This window comes from Crocuta crocuta, unplaced genomic scaffold (genome assembly GCF_008692635.1).
Source record: "Crocuta crocuta isolate KB4526 unplaced genomic scaffold, BGI_CrCroc_1.0 scaffold176, whole genome shotgun sequence".
In the NCBI taxonomy this organism is placed as follows: Eukaryota; Metazoa; Chordata; class Mammalia; order Carnivora; family Hyaenidae; genus Crocuta; species Crocuta crocuta.
In genome coordinates this window covers 3,347,562-3,367,827 of record NW_027531905.1, presented here as the reverse complement: position 1 = coordinate 3,367,827, position 20,266 = coordinate 3,347,562, and the positions used below count along the sequence as shown (strand labels likewise).

The window sequence follows — 20,266 nt, the reverse complement described above, 5'->3', positions numbered from 1 at the left end:
ATGGAAATGTATAAAATAAGAAAAAAGAGTTGCCACAGGCTCTTACTCATTCTATATTATATATTTCTGTGGTGGATTTCATTCAGTCTTCCGGCTCCAGAGCCCTCCTCAGTTCCTTCTCCCTTATTTTCGGCTACGACTTAGAAAGATGAGCATATTAGTTAACTGAGGTTCAGACAAATTAATTGCTTTGTAAACAATTGAAATATCCTAACATTTTATCTAAAAATTTAAAAATCAAGTGAAAAGCCTGATAAATAATTCCTTAAATGTCCATTTTTCACTGAAATTCTGAAACTTAGAGGGATCTTTCCTATCTCACCATGCTCAGTGCACTGTTCTGTGTGAGCGAGTTAAGAATTATATGGACTGAATAACATTTGCTTCATACCTTCTAACAGTTACCAAACTAGAAAAAGAGTAAAAGTGTATATGATGGTATTCAAATAATGACCTATACATGGTATACTAAATACGAATTTAATGATATTTCAGATTATAAATTCCCCGGAGGCTTGAATCAACATTAGGTTTCTGTGTTCAATGTTTAACATTAAACGTATGTACACACCCAATCCAAGGTCCTCCATGACAAGGGTTGGAGGAAGGGACACTGGGTCTTTTAACACTGATAAGAGAAAGCTTATTTTTCAGGGATTCTGTTAGGCATTTCCCTTCCCATTTATGAACACAATTCCACCATGCTACTCTCTTAGTGATCACGCTTCTCCTCCAGTGACAGATGTGATCCAGTCCCTGTAGGCGGAAATTCTGGCAAAGACCGTCGGTGCAGCGGGCTGGCAGTTACTGCTTCCCCAGCTCACGATACCGATGAGCTTGTATTGTCCATCCTGGGCACACTGCAGAGGGCCTCCCGAATCTCCCTGCAACCAGCAAAAAGAGAAGCTCTTCGGGCTGCACGAGTCACGGTGGATGCTCACCTCCACTGCAGAGGTGATCAGACAGTGCATATGTCATTCTGCCATCTCTCATTTCTGCTCGCCACAGCAGAGGCGAATAGGCAGTTGGTGAATGTTACAGATCTCTGAATCAGATCAAAATCTCTACTTTCCAAAAGAGGCTAAAGGTACATTTAACACAAAGTCGTTTAATGCCGACAACAGACTGTGCCTTGCAGAAAGTTTCAAGCATCTACTTATAATATAAATCACCAGATTATGGTTTTGAGTTACATTAAAATATCTTTATATTTTCAGTGCTACTAGAAGTAGATGCTTTGAGCTGCCTAATTCAGCTGTGAAGCTGAACCGTAATAACTTATTTTTATAGGTCAAAAAGAGTAGAGGATCATCAACTTCACATAATCAATGAAGCAAATGAACAAGAAATTCCTTTTGAGAATTGCATTCACCTCAAGTTTCAAATTAGCAATGACAGTACATCAGCTTAACAAGTACTTCCTCTTCTCACTTTTCATTTTAAAACTACCATGCACTTATACCTCTTTGTGGTCAGCAAACACCCATTCATGAGACACCCTGAGAATGCCGTCCTTGGATTACCATGCATGAGGACGATCCTGCAGCCCCTCCACATATATTGGTGTCTTTGATCTCCAGTCCCCAGTAACTTCGACAGGATGTACTACTGATCAGTGGTACAGCTGCCTGCTGCACTGTTTTAGAAAATTCATCTTCTAGTAGGAAAGGAATAAAAACAGATATAACCTAGGCAAATGCTTTTAAAGGATAAGATAAAAATAGCCCATATATATTCAAGGGTTAAGTCCCACCCACTCTCTCCTCTCGGCACTGTAATGACCTTGTTAAGTGATTTGTGAAAAACTAATATTATTACCCCATGGTCACTTATACAACAGGAGCCACACAAACAAACAAGCAAAAAACCCACTTCATGTGGTTCTTTTGTCTTTAGTACAGTCCTAAGAAGATAGAAAACTCACGTTACTATATAGAAGGACAAGGAAGTTTACACCCAAATCAGTTGCTGATAAAGCCAACAATGCATTTCATTTTTTACACGTTTAGTCTATATTCCATTGGATTCCTGGTGCTCTTATTCTTTTGACTTGACTTCATGTTTAAGTGCTGACACTGGAGGTGACAATTGAAACTGCATTCTGACTTGTTCTTTATTTTACTGGATATTCGTTAACTTGTTAACTCAATTGTAGAACATGGTAGAAGTGAGATCAGAGTCATGGGTTTGACCTATATATAGACTATTTTCACATCATGTTTCCACTGTTTACCATTCGTACCAGCCTACGATTTCAAAAAAAGGCATCACATCTTTGGGAATAGGCTCGTGTCTTTAAGTAGAGGTTTTCACAGAAGCGGCCCCTATACTGTTGTGAAAGCAAGTGTGTGTGATCACAGTGCAGTTGGGGAAAAATTACATATAAATGAGACACACAAATATTTGTTAGGTACTAAAATCACTACATATTCTCTAGCACAAGTTTTTACAAGTATCCGTGAACTAATACTAATGAATATGATGTCCTAAAACCCAAGTAGTCACCTTTAGATCCCTTATGGAAAAGACTTTTTCTAGTATCATTCCTATTAAAAATACAGAAAAATTAAAAATAAGTAAACAATAATTCATACTCCACAAATATTTGTTTGGATTCTAATCTTGGAAAAGGCAGTGAGTATACTCACGATATGGTTCAGTTATTCCCCATCCAGCAGTCATACATTTGGAAAGTAAATTTATTTTATCATATTTCCCTGGCAAACAGATTAAAGATACAAACTCTCCTAGAATGAGAAAAAGGCAAATATCATTTAGTCCATGGGATTAATATTATCTATATTGTTTGCTCTTCAATGATGGCTCTAAAACTAACCATTTTGATCTGACAGTACCCATTTTAACCTTGTAATTTAATAAATAAGGCTTCCAGAAGACTCCATTTATTAATTACTCATAAGGGGTCAACTCAGTTTGCATTTACCACTTTGTTCCAGGTATTACCATATCTTCCTAGAACAACAGAAACACACGCCCTGCATAGAAATGGTTTCTTATCCACTAACCATTTTATTTTTTAATTTTTAAAAATGTTTATTCATTTTTTGAGAGACAGAGAGAGACAGAGCACAAGCAGGGGAGGGGCAGAGAGAGAGGGAGACACAGAATCCGAAGCAGGCTCCAGGCTCTGAGTTAGCTGTCAGCACAGAGCCCAATGTGGGGCTCGAACCCACGAAATGTGAGATCATGACCCAAGCCAAAGTTGGATGCTCAACCATCTGAGCCACCCAGGAGCCCTTCCACTAACCATTTTAAAAAATGCATCTGCCTTTTTTGTCCATGTGCCTTCAAGACATAACCTTGTTGAATATAACAGTGCAGAAGAATATAATTATCTTTTCTCTTCAATGGTATTACATGAAGGATGGAGAAAAAACACTTTTGTAGCAATTTAAACTTTTAAAGTATTTTTACAGCTAGTAAGTATCTTTGTATCTATCTTCCCAGGTGTATTATAAAATATATTGACATTTTTAAGCATTTAAATTTTTCTTATCTCTAAAATTTGTGTATATACAAAACATATTTGTATATATTACAAAATTATAAATATTGTGGGTTTATGTGTATGCCTATGCACACACACACACACAAACACACACACACACACACTCTCTCTCTCTCTCTCTCTCTGAATGCAGTGCTCCTGTGTTTGCTCTCCCTTGCTCTTTGACTTCAATTTTATCCAGACTTTTGCACACACTTAAATATTTCAACATATCTGCTGTCCTAGACCATTTATTTCAATGATTTGTTCTTTATTTTTACTGCTGTCTCTTAATAAAATCACATACAGCTCTGTAACTTGGTTTTTTTTTTCTTACTCTCCTTTCTATACACATGTCAACTGATTCCAAATCTTATGTTATGCTACCTTCACAGATAATCATTGCTCAATCATATTGTTTCCTGACAAATTTCCTCGAGCTAAAATATTTTCCCTCTACCAACATGTTTTTTTAATCAGGCATTTTTCTTATTCTGATTTTCTTCATTTACTAGATTATGGTCAAATCACCTACATCATTGCATATAGACCTATCATATTTCCTTTAGTAGTACACAGTATTAAATATTGAATGTAGAATAGTTTATTAAATCCCCTTGGCAAACATTTAGACTGTTTAATTTTTTTCCCCCTGAAAAGCTGCACCAAATGTCCTAGATCATCAATCTGTGCATTAGTGCCAGTATTTGTGGAAAACAGAATTGCTGGGCCAGGAGGCACACACTTTAGAAATTAACAGATATTGCCAAATTGCCTCATTTTGGGGACAAAAAAAAAGAGGATGTATCAACTTATATATTCCTTATGTCAGGAATCTTGAAAATAGTTATGCCCTAAATCTAGCAATTCTACTTATGGGAAATTTATCTTGAGGCTATCCTAGACCTAGAAAAACACATACATAAGAATAGCATTATTCAGCATTATTTAAATTAAAAAAAAAGAAACAACCTACTTATAAGAATTGTGAAAAATCTACTATGTAGTCATTAAAATAGCATTTTAAAAGAAATTTTAAGAATATGAACCCATGCTGATAATAAGTGAAAACTCAGGATAAAACAAAACTTACAATAGGTATATTACAATTTTTTAAGTACACATAGAGTAGTATAAAAAGACAAGAAAGAAATAGGCCATAAATGTTCACATGACGGCCATGGTGAGGTGGTGAGGATGAGAATCACAGGTAGAAACTGTATTATTTTGAATGGGAGAAAGGACATTTCTTACTCTTACCAATGAACAGAAAGGAATGGGTACAGATTAGATAAGCTAACTAAATACTTAGGGGGAAGAAGAACAGAAAGTTTCATGTTGATGTTGACACCAGGTGGTGCTGAGTGGAAGGCAAGATCCTTGGAGAACAAAAAAAAGGGGGGTATTTTTAAGAACACCAAAACCTCACCAATGGTCTTTTCTAGAACACTGGTTCTCAACTTTGGTTGCATATTGAAACTTCCAGGGGAAGTTTATAAAATACTAATCTAGATTCAGCAAAATCCAGGATACAAGATCAACATATAGAAGTCAATCACATTTAATGTAGAATTTAAAATGAAAAACAATACTAGTCGGGCATCAGGGTGGCTCATCGGTTAAGTGTTTGACTTCAGTTCAGGTCATGATCTCGCAATCTGAGAGTTCAAGCCCCACGTCGGACTCTGTGCTGATTTCTCAGAGCCTGGAGCTTGCTTTGGATTCTGTGTCTCCCTTTCTCTGCCCCTCCCCTGCTGGTGCTCTATCTCTCAAAGACAAAATAAACATTAATTTTATTTTAAAAACCAATACTATTTATAATCACTGTTTAGAAAATGCAATGATTAGATATGTATATAGTTAGCAAAACATATACTGGATCTGTGCACTCAAAATGGCAATATTCTGGTGAAGGAAATCAAAGATGACCTAAATAAGTGGAGAAATACATTGTGTTCATGAATTGAAAGACTCATCATCATAAAGATGTCAGTTCTCCCCAATGTGATCTATATAGATTTAATGCAGTTCCTACCAAAATCACAGTAAGTGTCTTAGACGTAGATAAGCTTATTTTAAAATTCACATGGAAAAGGACAGGCCTTTGAATTGCTAAAACAATCCTGAAAAAGAATAAATTGAGAGCAATCACTTTTTAATATAAACCCTGCTCCACAGCTACAGTAACCAAGGCAGTGTGGTACTGGAGAAGGGGAGAGACATAGATTGACAGAATAGAGATCTCAGAAATAGACCCATACAAGTATATGTGCTCAGCTGATTTTTCACAAAGGCACAAAAGCAACTGATTGGAGGGAAAAGAGCCTCTTCCACAGATGTTGCTGGCACAATTGGACATCCTGGGGGAAGAAAATGAACCTTGACCAAAACCTTAAAACTTATACAAAAATTAACTAAAAATGGGTCGTGATGTTAAATGTAAAATACAAAAATTTTAGAAAAATAAGAAAAAAATGTTCAGCATCTGGGGCTAGGCAAGGAGTTCTTTGGCTTGACACTTGAAGCAAAATCTATAAAAGGAAAATGAAGAAAGTAGACTTCATCAAAATTAAAACCTAAGCTTTGTGAAAGACCCTGTTAAGAGGGTCTGCACACTGGGTGACAGGCTACAGACTGGAAGAAAATATTTGCTAACCATCTATCTGACAAAGCAGTAGTGTTTAGAATATATAAATTCTTAAACTCCACAATGTGAAAAACAATCCAAGAAAACTGACAAAAGCTGGGTCCCCTGGGCAGATCAGTCAGTTGGGCGTCTGACTCTTGATTTAAGCTCAGGTCATGATCCCAGGGTCGTGGTATTGAGCCTTGTGTTAATATTCATTCTCTCTGTCCCTCTCCCTCTCCCACGAGCTCTCTCTCTCCCTCCCTCCTCTCTATTTGCCCCTCCCCACCAGGCACAGGCACCCTCTCTGTCTCTTTAAAAAAAAATGACCAAAGCTATGAAGAGCAATTTCACTGAAGAGGTTAAAATAAAAAAAGGCAAGTAGGCACACTGGAGAGATGTTCAGTATCATTAGCCATTAAGGAGATACAAATTAAAATTACAGCAAGATATCATTATATACCCATCACAATGCCTTTAAAAAAAAATAGTGACAAGAGCAAACACTTATGAGGATGTCGAGAAGCCAGATCACTCCTACATCTCTGTGGGACATACAATGGTTCCATGACTAAAAAATAGCCTGGCAGTTTCCTACAAAACTGAAACACAACTACTGTAAGACTCAGTGATGGTACTAGTGGGCATCTATCCCACAGAAATGAAAACTCCTGCTCAATTTTATTTATACAAAACCTACACACAAATGCTCACAGGAGCCTTATCTGTAATATCCAAAAGCTGGAAAAAAGGTGTTCTTCGACAGATGAATGGTGAAACTTTTACGAATGGTTAAACATCCATATTCTGGAATCCTACTCAGCAATTAAAAAGAATGAACTGTTGATACATGGACCAATATGAATAAATCTCCAGGGCATTATGCTGAGTGAAAAAAAGTTAATCCCCCAAATTTACATTCTGCATAATTTCATTTATATAACATTCTTAAAATGATGAAACTATAGAAACAGATTAGTCGGTTCCGAAGGTCTGGTGGGGAGGAGGAAATGAGCACTGCTATAAAAAGGCAACAGTATCACTGGTGGTAGTAGAAATGTTCTGTATCTTGACTGTATCAAAGTCAATACCCTGCAAGATGTTTCCATTGGTGAAACCAGGGTAGAAATACATTGTTGTTTCTATTTCCTATAACTGCATGTGAATCTATAATTATCTCAACATAAAAAGTTTAATTACGGGTGCAGGGGGGCCTCAGTCCATTAAGGGTGTTACTTTGGCTCAGGTCACGATCTCACAGCTTGTGAGTCTCAGGCCCACGTTTGGCTCTGTGCTGACAGCTCAGAGCCTGGAGCCTGCTTCGGATTCTGCGTCTCCCTCTCTCTCTGCTCCTCCCCCATTTGCACTCCATCACTCTCAAAAATAAACATTAAAAAATTTTTATTAAAAGCATTCAATAAGCAAAATAAGAACAACAAAACAAATACTGATGCCAGGTCCCTTGGCCTATAGTTTGTTTTAGGAGCAACCCAAGAGATTATAATGCATAGCCAAGGTTAAGCAACACTGTTCTAGATGCTCTCACTGACTCAGTCAGAAAAGCACAGAAAGCAAATGGTGGGCTGAACCGTGACAGGGGTTGCAGGATGAAAATGGAGAAGACATTAAAGAGGGAAGTGAGACTATTAGCAGGGGAGCAGCCGAAGAATGCAGAAACGCAGGAGAGAGCTGGAAGAGAGCAGAAAAACTGTCCCAGGGCCCCCAGAAATCCACAGAAAGGCATGGGTGTGAGAGTGGGGACTGTTCACAGGCCTTAGTTCTGCTCCCTTCTATTTACTTTCCCGTTGAATGTGGACCCCTGCTAAGTAGGGAGGAGGGCGACTGTTACTCTCTTTCTACGCATGATCAAGCGGAGACTCAGAGAAGTTACATAACCTGCCCAAGATCACACAGCTACTGTGTGACAGAGCCGAGATGAACAATTCCTCACTACACGTTCACATCAGCCTTGGGTTAAATAAACATTAAAAAGGGGCGCCTGGGTGGCTTAGTCGGTTAAGCGTCCGACTTTCCCTTAGGTCATGATCTCGCGGTTCGTGGGTTTGAGCCCCGCCTCGGGCTCTGTGCTGACTGCCAGCTCAGAGCCTGGAGCGTGTTTCGGAGTCTGTGTCTCCCTCTCTCTCTGACCCTCCCCTGCTCACACTGTCTCTCTCTCCTAGAAATAAATATAAATAAATAAATAAATAAATAAATAAATAAATAAATAAATAAACAAACATTAAAAAATAACAAGACCTTACCAAGTCATAAAAGGCACAGAAAAATTGCACATCTGATAGTTCAACTCCTGTTTTAAGTATTTAGGTAAACCTCCCCTAAAAGTGAGTCTCAGAGTCCAGAGGACATGTTAAAAACATATTTCTTTGGCACTGTCGACTTCCATCAGTTAAAAACATATAAAAGTAACATGTTTTAAGCAGGTGTTTCAGCTTTTAGGGAAAGTAGCTTAGAATATAAGAAGGTTTTGAAATAATTATTGGTCTTCCAAAGTATGCATAGCATTTCTAAGCAAGATGGGAGATAAAAACTGTGTGGCAAAGGTTCAAAACCTAGAGAAGAATTATCCATACTGACCTAGCTCAACAGGTTTTTCCAGATGCAGCAAAGACAGATCATCAGTAGGAGGGAACTGGGTGAAGCCAGGGTGAGTGTACACGGCTTTCACTGGTATCAAATCACCATTTCCTATGTTGGACAGGGAACTTCTTCCTATTACTAGGCCATCTGTGACGGTACTTGTCATAAGAAAAAGGAGTGGGGAAACAGACACCATGTTTAGTGAGGTTATAGTTTTTCAAAATTACTAAAAGTATATTGTCTAACATTTCTAATCTATGTTAAAATCTTTGTTATCTTGAATTCTTAGAAAATGGGGGTTTCTTATTAATTCATCCTTGAGAAAAAGTATCTACTTTCTGGCTTTCATAACATCAAACAAACAAAAAAAAATTGATTTAGTATTGCTTGACAAGATTTGTGACATCTCAGGGCAATGATTCCATGTATTATTACATTCATAATATTACACATTATATGTTATACGTATATAATGGTCACTAGCACCTATTCTGAAAGTTATAGTTACTCTTCTCCCCAATACAATGCTTCTCAAAGAAATGTCTAGGAGCCACATGCATTAAATCTGGCATGTGCATTATAAATGCAGAATCCCAGACATAACTCATCAAATCAAAATTCAGAATTAAGATTCTAAGATTCCATTTATAGCAAACTCCCCAGGTGATTCTCAGCGCATGAAAGTCTTAAAACTGCTTTAATAAGGAGAACTTCTTGTGATTTCTATCAAAGGAGTGGGGGCAGGGGTGGTGGTAAGAAAATGAGTTTTTCTTTTTAATGTTTTTATTTTTTATTTTTTGAGTGAGAGAGACAGTGTGAGCAGGGGAGGGTCAGAGAGAGAGGAAGACACAGAATCCGAAGCAGCCTCCAGGCTCTGAGCTGTCAGCACACAGCCTGACGCGGGGCTCGAACCCAAGAACCGTGAGATCATGACCTGAGCCGAAGTCAGACGCTTAACCGACTGAGCCACCCAGGCGCACCCTAGAAAATGAGTTTTTGATTCGTTGAAGGTTCCTGCTCACCAAGTTATTTGAGCAGATACTTGTATTAGAAAGCCTATCATTGAGACGCTGAAACACTAGATCTACTCACTTAACTGTGGGCCATTGTGAAGTGCTGCCAACCATATCTCTACTGCTGGGAGACCAGTATTAAAAACATCAATATAGGTGCGCCTGGGTGGCTCAGTCAATTGAGCGTCCAACTTCAGTTCAGGTCATGATCTCACCGCTCGTGGGTTCAAGCCCGACGTCGGGCTCTGTGCTGACAGTTCAGCCTGGAGCCTGTTTCAGATTCTGTCTCCCTCTGTCTCTGCCCCTCCACCACTCACATTCTTTTTCTCTCTCTCTCAAATAAACATACTAAAAAGATTTTAAAATATAACAAAAACACCAGTCTAACACTTCTCTGAGGAAGGAGTTTTCAGATATCTCCATCTCACATTGAGACCAAGATTCAGCTAAAATTTTTTAAAAATGTTTCTTTTAAAGGACTTCTTTAAAAACCTTTGGAAGTAGATATTTGAGAGTGGATGTGGTGATCAGTAATCAGAGCAAGGAGGAAAGGAATGCACATTTGAGCAATGCCTGTGCTCTAGATACAGTGTTAAGAAATCAATATAAGGGGCATCTGGGTGGCTCAGTCAGTTGAGTGTCCGACTTTGGCTCAGGTCATGATCTCACTGCTCATGGGTTCGAGCCCCATGTCAGGCTCTGTGCTGACAGCTCAGAGTCTGGAGCCTGCTTTGGATTCTGTGTCTCCCTCTCTATCTGCCCCTCCCCTACTCATGCTCTGTCTCTCTCTGTTTCTCAATAATAAACAGATGATTAAAAAAAATTTTTTTAAAAAGAAGCCAATACAAAAATGTTAAGATATGTCCATTTTATAGATGAGGAAAGATAGGGGATTGTTGTTCCTTGTTAACTAAATTATACCTAAAGGCAGGAAGCACCTTCTATATTTAAAAGCTCTTAGTAGTACATGTATTAGTGAAACGTGAAGTGTCATCCAGATACTATGCTCATTCATTTGCATGACGGGGACTGCATCATCGGGAGCTGTTTCCTGTGATGCTGGGGTGGGGGGGCAGGAGGACACCTGTTGTGGACCCTCATGCCGCTCTGGTGCCCCCTGCCCCACACCGGCCCACACCTGAAGCTGCAGTGCGCCGCTGTCAGGACCCACTGCTTCGCGATCAGAGCCCCTCCGCAGAAATGTTGTCCTTGGTGCTGCAGACTGACCAGCCAGGGCCATGACTTTGCAGGTGCTGCACGGCCACCAACCACCCTGGGCGCCCCAAGCCCAGTGGGCAGCATGTTTGTGTTTCTCTCAGACCCTTCCATTAGAAACGGGTCAACAGCTGGAATTCCACATGTGTCTTGGGGTGGCTGTTTTCCAGGACTGTTTTCTACTGTGATCTCTGAGAAAAGTAACAAGAAAACATTAGATAGAAATGCTTATTGAAATCTATTAAAATCTCACAATGGAGTTGTTTATTTCTTTTGTAGGTCAGGAACTAGGAATCTTAGGGGCACCTGGGTGGCTCAGTTGGTTTAACGTCCAACTTCGGCTTGGGTCATGATCTCACGGTTTGTGGGTTCAAGCCCCACAGTGAGGTCTGTGCTGACAGCACAGAGTGTGGAGCCTGCTTCAGATTCTGTGTCTCCCTCTTTCTCTGCCCCTCCCCTGCTCATGCTCTGTCTCTCTGTCTCTCAAAAATAAACAAACATTAAAAAAAAAAAAACACTAGGATTCTTAGCAAGAGATCAGATTCCTCTTTTCTTTCATTTGTTTTAAAATGAGCAAAAATTAATGAAGTTAACTAAAGTATTAATATAGACAAACCAAAACAAATTGATTTAAAAAATATTACGCTTCATCATGAAATTACTAGACATTGTTCTTTCTTTGGCATTATGTGTGTTATCCTAGGATAATACACCTAGACATACTAAAACACTTCATACTATATGTATTCCAAGTGAGACTTATATATAAAGGAAAATCATAAGGAAAATTTCTAGGATTGTGTTTACTTCATTCTCAGATTTAAAAAGAAATCCACCAGGAAATTAAAAACAAGAGACTTTTACAAGTATATCCTGAAGATGAAAATTAAGTAAACTCTCTCAGGGCCTATAATTTGGGAATTATAAGATATGCTTATTTGTAAAGTTCCTTACTTGAAATTTCTTTTTTACACCAGAAATCCATTCATTCATTCAATTTTTGAGAGAGCAAGAGAGAGTATGAGGGAGGGAGGGCCAGAGAGAAAGAGAGAGACAGAGAAAGAGAGAGAGAGATTGAGGGAGAGAGAATCCCAAGCAGGCTCTGCACTGTCATCACAGAGCTCAACACAGGGCTCCATCTCAGGAACCATGAGATCATGACCTGAGCCCAGATCAAGAGTCTGACGCTTCATGGACTGAGCCACCCAGTTGCCCCCTGCTGGCATTTTTTAAATAGCAACTGCCTTTTATGTTTATCATTTCTTAAGTAGCAAAATGCCCTGGATTTTTTAAATAGCAACTGCCTTTTATGTTTATCATTATTTCTTAAGTAAAATGGCACACACATACACTTGCACACACCCCAATTAACTATTGCCTCACATGATCTATCTAAACTACCAATGTCTTGTGCTTTAAGAAGTGGTTTGAAATGAAACTATATTGGTTTGAGTATCAAAGCAGATGACTACCAAGGAGCCTATAACCAGTGTTCCACGGGTTCTACTTTGACATATATGGTCTCTGCTTTAATAAATATATTTAAATCATTACTTACCATCGACAAGCAGTTGGGTCCCCATACTACTTTCTTGTGAATGCTTCCGAATTGTGTCTTCCAAAATAAGTTTAAAACCTCTTTCTCCCACAGACCAATCAGTCTTAAAATTCAGAGTCAGGTAAGCACCACTGGATATTAAGACAAGTTCTTTCTTGGAACCACAAAAATGTGCTGCAATATGAGATATATTCAATAATTAAAATAGTTCTTCTGGGCAGTAACATAGGAAAAAGGGCAAAAAGGAGACATTAAATTCTAAACTGTTAAAATTGGTAAAGGGATGATTATTGATAATGCAAGGTCGAGGTTTATAGGATGGAGTTCATGATTTGACTGCAGCAGAGGAACGGTATAGATTTTAAAAGATCAGAGGGAAAAGACTAGGCTAGCATTTGATATGAAAATGATATACAACTCCATGATAATCCACAATCATAAGAATGAGAAAAGAGGCTTGCTGGTGAAGGTAAATGGACAGAGAAACAAAAGTAACAGGACAATGTTCTGGACCGAATGTTTGTGGCCCCCAACTCTGCTGCAAATTCATAGGTTGAAATCCTAATCCCAAATGTGATGGTATTGAGGAGGTGAGGCCTTCAGGAAGTGGTTAGGTCATGAGGCTAGAGCCCTCATGAATGGAACTAGTACCCTTAGAAGGGAGCCCCAGAGAATCTCTCACTACTTTTTTTGCCACGTGAGGACAGAGCAAAAAGATAGCTATGAATTAAGAAGGGAGTTCTTACTAGACACCAAATCTTGGACTTCCAAGCCGCCAGAACTGTGAAAAGTAAATGCTTGGATTTTAAGCCACTCTGTTTACAGTATTTTTGTTACAGCAGCCCAAACTGGCTGAGACACACAGGCTGCCCAAATGCAGCCTTAATGATGACCCTTTCTTAATTCAGAAACACAAAAGTTGTTACAAATGTGGTCCTGACAGTGACAGTGAAAAGACATCTGCTGTACTTTAACTGTATATGCTACAATTTAAGTTCTCTCAGGATAAGACAGTGATACACCATTGATTTGCCTTAAAGATAATGTTATCTCACAAATCTGAGAAAGAAAGATAGGGAATCAGGGAATAGTTAACCTCCACATCATTCTTCTCTTCAATGAATCTGAGTCATGAACTGGATTTGATGGGCAACTTTTGGGATGCTCTATGTCAAGGAAAAGGACTCTGGGGCAAAGTCAACATCATGCCAGAAGTTTTAAGATAATGTAAGTGGGGAAAATGTTACTGATTTAAAAAAAAAAAGATTTGGAGATGCGGGTAGATGAGGAGAAGACAAAGAAAACAAAATAAAGGATTTCTGAAGTCATTTATCAGTGAAATGGTGGAGCTTAATGCTTAGAGACACAGATTCTATAGCCAAACTGCTGGTTTAGACTAGCTCTGCTATTTCCTAACTATGTGGCACTGGGCCAATTTATTTAACATCTCAGCCTCAATTTTTCCAGCTGTATAATAGAGATAAAAATTATACTCAAATGGGATTGTATGAGATGGTATTTGCAGAGTACTTTAAGTGCTTTTAAATAAAAATAAACCTCAGCAAAATCTTTCAGCAAATTATTAGACAGATGGTTGTTGAACATGTGGAGAAGGAATCCGTGGTCATGAGAAGCCAGCAAGGGATTCTTAACATGTCACATTCAAGTAACCTAATTTAATTTTTTTTGAAAGAGCTAATTAGATGATGGCTAAGGGGAAGGAGATAAACTTAATGAATCTTGATTGCAGTGAAGCACTTAATAAAGTATCTTATGATATCGTTGTGAACAGATAAAAAATGTAAGTAGATAATTATATGGCTAGGACATTTCACAGTTGATTAAACAGATTAAATAACCGTACAATGTTAACCTGGAGGGAAGGTCTTAATGGTGTGGATATGACTCCATCCTTGGTTCTGTCAAATACAGTATTTCTATTAAAAACTTAGAAATACAGGGCGCCTGGGTGGCTCAGTCGGTTGAGTGTCCGACTTCAGCTCAGGTCATGGTCTCACGGTTCGTGGGTTCGAGCCCCGCATCCGGCTCTGTGCTGACAGCTCAGAGCCTGGAGCCTGTTTCAGATTCTGTGCCTCCCTCTCTCTCTGATCCTCCCCTGCTCATGCTGTCTCTATCTCTCTCTCAAAAATAAATAAAATACTAAAAAAAAAAACCTTAGAAATACAACACATTTATAAAATGTGTAGGTTTAAAATGGGTGCCTAGGGGCGCCTGGGTGGCTTAGTCGGTTAAGCGTCCGACTTTCGCTTAGGTCATGATCTCACGGTTTGTGGGTTCGAGCCCCGCGTCGGGCTTTGTGCTGACTGCCAGCTCAGAGCCTGGAGCCTGTTTCAGAGTCTGTGACTCCCTCTCTCTCTGACCCTCCCCTGTTCACGCTGTCTCTCTCTATCCTAGAAATTAAAAAAAAATAAATAAATAAAAAAAAATGGGTGCCTAGATGAGAAGGAAATAGTGTCAATATATAATCTTGGAGATCATTTAGTTCAATCTTTCATCTGACAGTGAGTCCTTGCTAAAATAACCCTGAACATATGATTACTCACCTTGAAGATATGACGTAGAACCCTGTGAGCATTTTCTCATTTTTAATGGTTCTAATTGCTAGACACAATCTTCTTGTGACTTGGTTTCTTTATATTTAAAATGAGGATAAATGTAAACTACCTCTAGAGGATAGTTAAGAAAATTAAGCTGAGAACAAACTGAGGGCTGATGGGGGTGGGGGAGGAAAGGGGGATGATGGGCATGGAGGAGGGCACTTGTGGGGATGAGCACTGGGTGTTATATGGAAACCAACCTGACAATAAACTATTTAAACAAAAAGAAAAGAAAATTAAGAGAGTCATACGTTCTTAGGACTGTCCCTGAATAATGGTAAATATTCAATAAGTATTAGATATCATCAGGCAGAACAAATTTCATAGATGGCCTGAGAGTCTCTGGGAGAATTCTGTAACTACTTGAAAGGAAGATTTATGATCCTTCTGTCTTCTGTCTTCTCCAAAGTAAACACTCCCTAGTGCCCGCACCCTTCAGCATCCTGGTCATTGTTCTCTGTGTTTGTTTCAGTGTTCCCATTTGTCAGTGTTCCTTAAAATTGTTGCTTGACCAAGGTTACTATTTAATAACCAGAATGGCAGGGGTAACAGCCAGGCAGGTTAGACACTGACTGTAAAGATTCTGAGGCTGAGCTAGTGCATGCCCACTAAGTGCCAACACTAAATTTAATACAAGGGGACAGATTCCCTTTACTTGTAATCCTTTACTAACTCCGCGCTGAGGTTTTGTCATTTGACACCTCTAAAATTTTTATTGCAAACATCCTGCTTTCTAAATCACCACCTCCTATCTATCCAACGTATCAGTGTTTCTCTACTATCACTGTTTGATTTCACCATGACCTGCTAGCCATCAATCCCATAAACTTTCTAAATCTAGCAGCCTCTAAGAAAGTGAAAGATTCTGTTGTAAAGGGATGCAGAGAAATGGGGTAATAGCTATATTTCCCGTTCCATTTTGTTTAAAAGAATGGGTAATACTGGAACGTGTTTGAAACTGATGAGAGTGGAAGAGGGGATGGATGATATCTGAGAGAGGGTTAACTAGAGGAAATTTCTAAGGAGCTAGTAAGTTTCAACTTTTCATCTCTAGCCCAATCTTTTCCTCTAGCTCAAGAGCTCTACCTTTAGCTACCTATTGCCAACTCTACCTGGATGTATTATACCATTAAGAATTTAACGTGGCCCAAACAGATCTCTCCCCATGAATCTGTTTCTTCCTCTAGTATTCCCCATCTCTGTAAATGCCACCATCTCCAACCTGTCACTCCAGACTAATCCTTGATTTGCACCTTTAATTCCATATGCAATTCACCCAGAAATCCTATGAGTTCTGTCTCCAGATCTGTCCACTTCACTTGTACTCCACAGTTGACATCCTTTCATAAGGCAGCATCTATCTTTTGTCTAAAACAGATACTAATAGGGCATTCTGCAATGATGGAACATTCTGAATGAGACTGTCCACTATTACATGTAGTAACTGAGCACTTAAATATGGCTAATACCACCTTTTATTTAACTAATTTAAATGTAAATAACAACATGAACTGGACAGTGCAGATGTAGAATAACACAAAAGCCTCATAACTTTAGAGACAATTCACCCTGTCACCCTAAAATTTACTCCTGATCCAGCAGCTAGAGCATCCTTCAAATTACTCCCTTGCCAAAAAACCTTTAATGACCTCCCCTTGGATTGGAACAAAATCCAAAGTCATTACCACAGCCTGAGCTGCACAGTGGCAAAGCCTCCATCTCACCTTATTCCCATCTGTCCTCACTCAGTCTCCAATCAGTCTGATGCCTGACAGTTACCCAGCTTACCAAGCTTTCCCCAGATTCAAGGCCATTCTCTCAGCTATATCAAATATTTACTATGTGTTGGGTAGTACTCTACTCACATACTGGAGATACAGTAATAAAGATGAAACAGTCCTGCTCTCAGGCCATTTTCATTCTGATGGCAGGAGACAGATTATTAACAAATACATACTTTGCTAGGTCATGATAAATGCTAAGAAGAAGAGATGGAGGAGGCCTGTTTCCCTCATGTGACAGAGGTCTTAGATAAGGTAACATTTAAACATTAGATACCTAAATGAACTGAACACATATACGTACCTTTCCTCTACAACTTAATTCCTTCAGATTATTTTTTAACAATTATTTTCAATTATTTGATTGTTTATTGTTATCTCATATTATCATTTTCTAATTTATTCTCTGTCTTCCCAAGAGAAGATGGCAGAGATCATTTCTGACTTGTTCACCATTGTATGTCCACTGTGCCTAACCCACTGGGAAGTGCTTAATAATAAATGAATTTAACCTGTACATTTAATCTAGTATTTACTAGTTACTGATACCTTACATTCGTAGGATAGGTAAATGAAAGAAGACCAGATGAACCTTAATTTTGATAATTTATTTTCATTAAGATATTATAAAAGTATTGCAATGGAAACTATTTGGATGCTATATACTACTCCATTTACACAAGTAACTAAAACCTATTAACTAAATAGGTGTTACTACTTAGGAATTCTACTTAAGTAAATAGAAAGATTTATTAAGAAAAGATAATGTGGTTCCATATACAGGATAGTCCTTCTAACTAGGTGGGAGGGAGATTGGCAATGGGGTTCTATGCTCACTAGTTTACAAATGATTACATAAATTGTATGTTTCATGGAAATGAAATTATATAAATATGTAAAATTGTATTAAATAAAATTGCATGCACTACCAAACTAATTGTAGCTTCCTTATTTTTATAGAGATATAGAAGCTAATTATAAAAATATAAGTAGTCATATTTATAATCATTTGACATTTCTGAATTTTTTATTTATTAGAAGTTTTAAAGAAGAATAATGCTGCCAGATTGAAAGATACTAAAAAATAAAAAAGAGAAAAGTTGCCCCTGACATTCAGAAATGGGTTTGGTGGGAGTGCCTGGGTGGCTCAGTTGGTTAAGTGTCCAACTTTGGCTTAGGTCATGATCTCACATTTTGTGGGTTCAAGCCCCATGTAGAGTTCTGTGCTGACAGCTCAGAGCCTGGAGACTGCTTCAAATTCTGTGTGTGTGTGTCTCTCTCTGCCCCTCCCTCGCTGGTGCGCATGCGCTCTCTCTCTCTCTTGCTCTTTCTCTCTCTCTCAAAAATAAACATTAAAAAAAAAGACACGGGTTTGACACTCACAGTTAGACCATATGCTGTTGTACATAAACAATCTCCCAGAACATCAACGTAAGATAGGACTCTTTGAATCTATGATAAGGTGTGACAAAACACAAGGTCACGTGCAACCCCCAAAATATCAAACATCGACCTCTCTTGGCTAAAATGAGGGCTTGCCACTTCTTTTCCAAATGCAGTTTTACCCTTGTTGGAGTCAGTCCTCCCTATGATTGAGATACTAATCATAAAATTACTCCACTTCACACCAACCAATCTCAAGCAAAGTCCTTAGACCCTCTCCAAAGCCCAAATCCTATACTAGGTTCTTTCTAACTCTCTCTCTTACTGAGATACCACCATGGTGTGATCCTGAGGTCTTTGGCTGTAGAACCTAGTGAGAGTTAAGTTACAGGGTCTGATGCTATAGATACCTCATATTAATCTTAAGAGCTGAGAGCCTGGAATGTTGTATCTGATGCTCCCACACCAGTTGCTTGAAATTCTCTGATAGGAACTAAATTGATTGATAAGAAAAAGTTAGGTACCTTTAGAATTTCAAAGCAAATTGCTGAGCTTGCTGGTGTTATAAATTACATGATCTCACAGTAGAGATCAGAGTCCCAGAAAAAGATAGTATTAAAACTTTCCTCTTGCTCTTTGGGATAGGTAGATTGTAATGACATCCTGAGGAGAACTCACTGGAGACTGAAGAAGGTGATGCAGTATTGGATTATAAAATCTTTGGAAAAGTTTTCTTCTATGAGTCAGTCTCAGAGCAGGATATTGCCTGACATTCAAGTGTGATGGACATCATATGGTCAATAAACCTCTGAAGATTATTCAAGTTAATTGGCCTTTTTCACCTTTTATTTTACCCTGGGTCTAAAAAGGCCACTCTTACTGTGAGGATGAAACCTGAGTAAACATAGTTTCAAAAAGTTACCTAAAAATGCAGTGCACTAATTGAACCCTTAAATTATAGGACCTTCTGAGGAAAACAAAACAAAACAAAACAGAATTAGATTGCCCCCTAATGGTAAAATGAGATAGGAATCAGCTAAAATCAGGAAGAACTGGAGTTACAGGTAAAGATCCAGTGAATGTGGTCCAAGTTCATCCCATTGTGCTCAGTCAGTACTGCTCTGGGATCCTGACGAAGAATCTCATGAAAAATCACTGACCACAAATTACATGTTCCCCAAGATAAATGTAGGTCCACATATATGTATTATATAAATGCCACTTAATGTAGACTATTTAAGAAAGATCAGTTTACCAAGTAATCTTGATTGCTGATCTGGTCCATCATAAATACTGACATAATCCCATTCACAGTTCCAAGATTCTTCTGTTATAAAGTCTTTAATCACTGCCTTCATTTTACTTCCTGACACGGAATAAAAAGTCCAAGTGCAGTTCAGCATGTTGGGATAAATGTGAGGATAATTGGGAGATGTGATCTCAGTAGAACTAACGGGAATCAAATCCAATACTGGACATCCTTGAGGCAAAAAGAAAAAAATATTTAACACAATACTCAAGGAGTGCAGTTATTTTCTCAGTCTAGTTGTAATGACTACAATGAGGTTATTACAACCTAAACTGCAGTGTACTTTAATTAATTTCTGTCACTCCTTCTTTGTACCCACAGTTCCAAATGACTTTTGTTTTGAAAAACTGATGGACTCCTTCAGAATAAGACAGACTGAACTTCTTTGACTTCGGTTCACAAAGTGTGAACCACTAAATCACCCACATCTATAGTTCAATGTAGTTTTGTTGCTTATATTTAATATACAATCTTATTTAACATTCAGAATCATGAGAAATAGATTTTATCATCTTCAGTCCACAGATGAATGATCTATCACTTTGATATTCAACAGATCTGTCCTAAGACTTGTAGGACTTGCCCAGGTTTGCAAATGCCACAACAATATTTCATTTCCCACACAGTGCCAGGAAAGATAACTCCAACACCACAAAG

The 20,266-nt window shown here is 38.4% G+C and overlaps 1 protein-coding gene across 1 annotated transcript; it reads right to left on the bottom strand.

Annotated features, from left to right (window-relative positions):
* Positions 1 to 513: 513 nt before the first annotated feature.
* On the bottom strand, positions 514 to 12,615 carry LOC144240276 (chymotrypsinogen A-like). The gene is made up of 6 exons (XM_077774587.1): positions 12,519 to 12,615; positions 10,884 to 11,151; positions 8,730 to 8,890; positions 2,649 to 2,747; positions 1,524 to 1,657; positions 514 to 884 (listed from the first exon to the last, which is right to left on the bottom strand). The coding sequence occupies exons 1-6, from the start codon at positions 12,541 to 12,543 to the stop codon at positions 720 to 722; spliced, it is 852 nt and encodes a 283-aa protein (XP_077630713.1). The 5' UTR covers positions 12,544 to 12,615; the 3' UTR covers positions 514 to 719.
* Positions 12,616 to 20,266: the final 7,651 nt, after the last annotated feature.

What these genes read in the sequence shown, in the direction of transcription:
- LOC144240276 (XM_077774587.1), bottom strand. Translation starts at nt 12,543, where the DNA reads ATGGGGACCCAACTGCTTGTCGATG. An exon ending in GGGAATAACTGAACCATATC is followed by an intron (nt 1,658 to 2,648) that starts GTGAGTATACTC and finishes CTTTCCTACTAG; the next exon opens with AAGATGAATTTTCTAAAACA. An exon ending in CAGGATCGTCCTCATGCATG is followed by an intron (nt 885 to 1,523) that starts GTAATCCAAGGA and finishes TGCTGGTTGCAG; the next exon opens with GGAGATTCGGGAGGCCCTCT.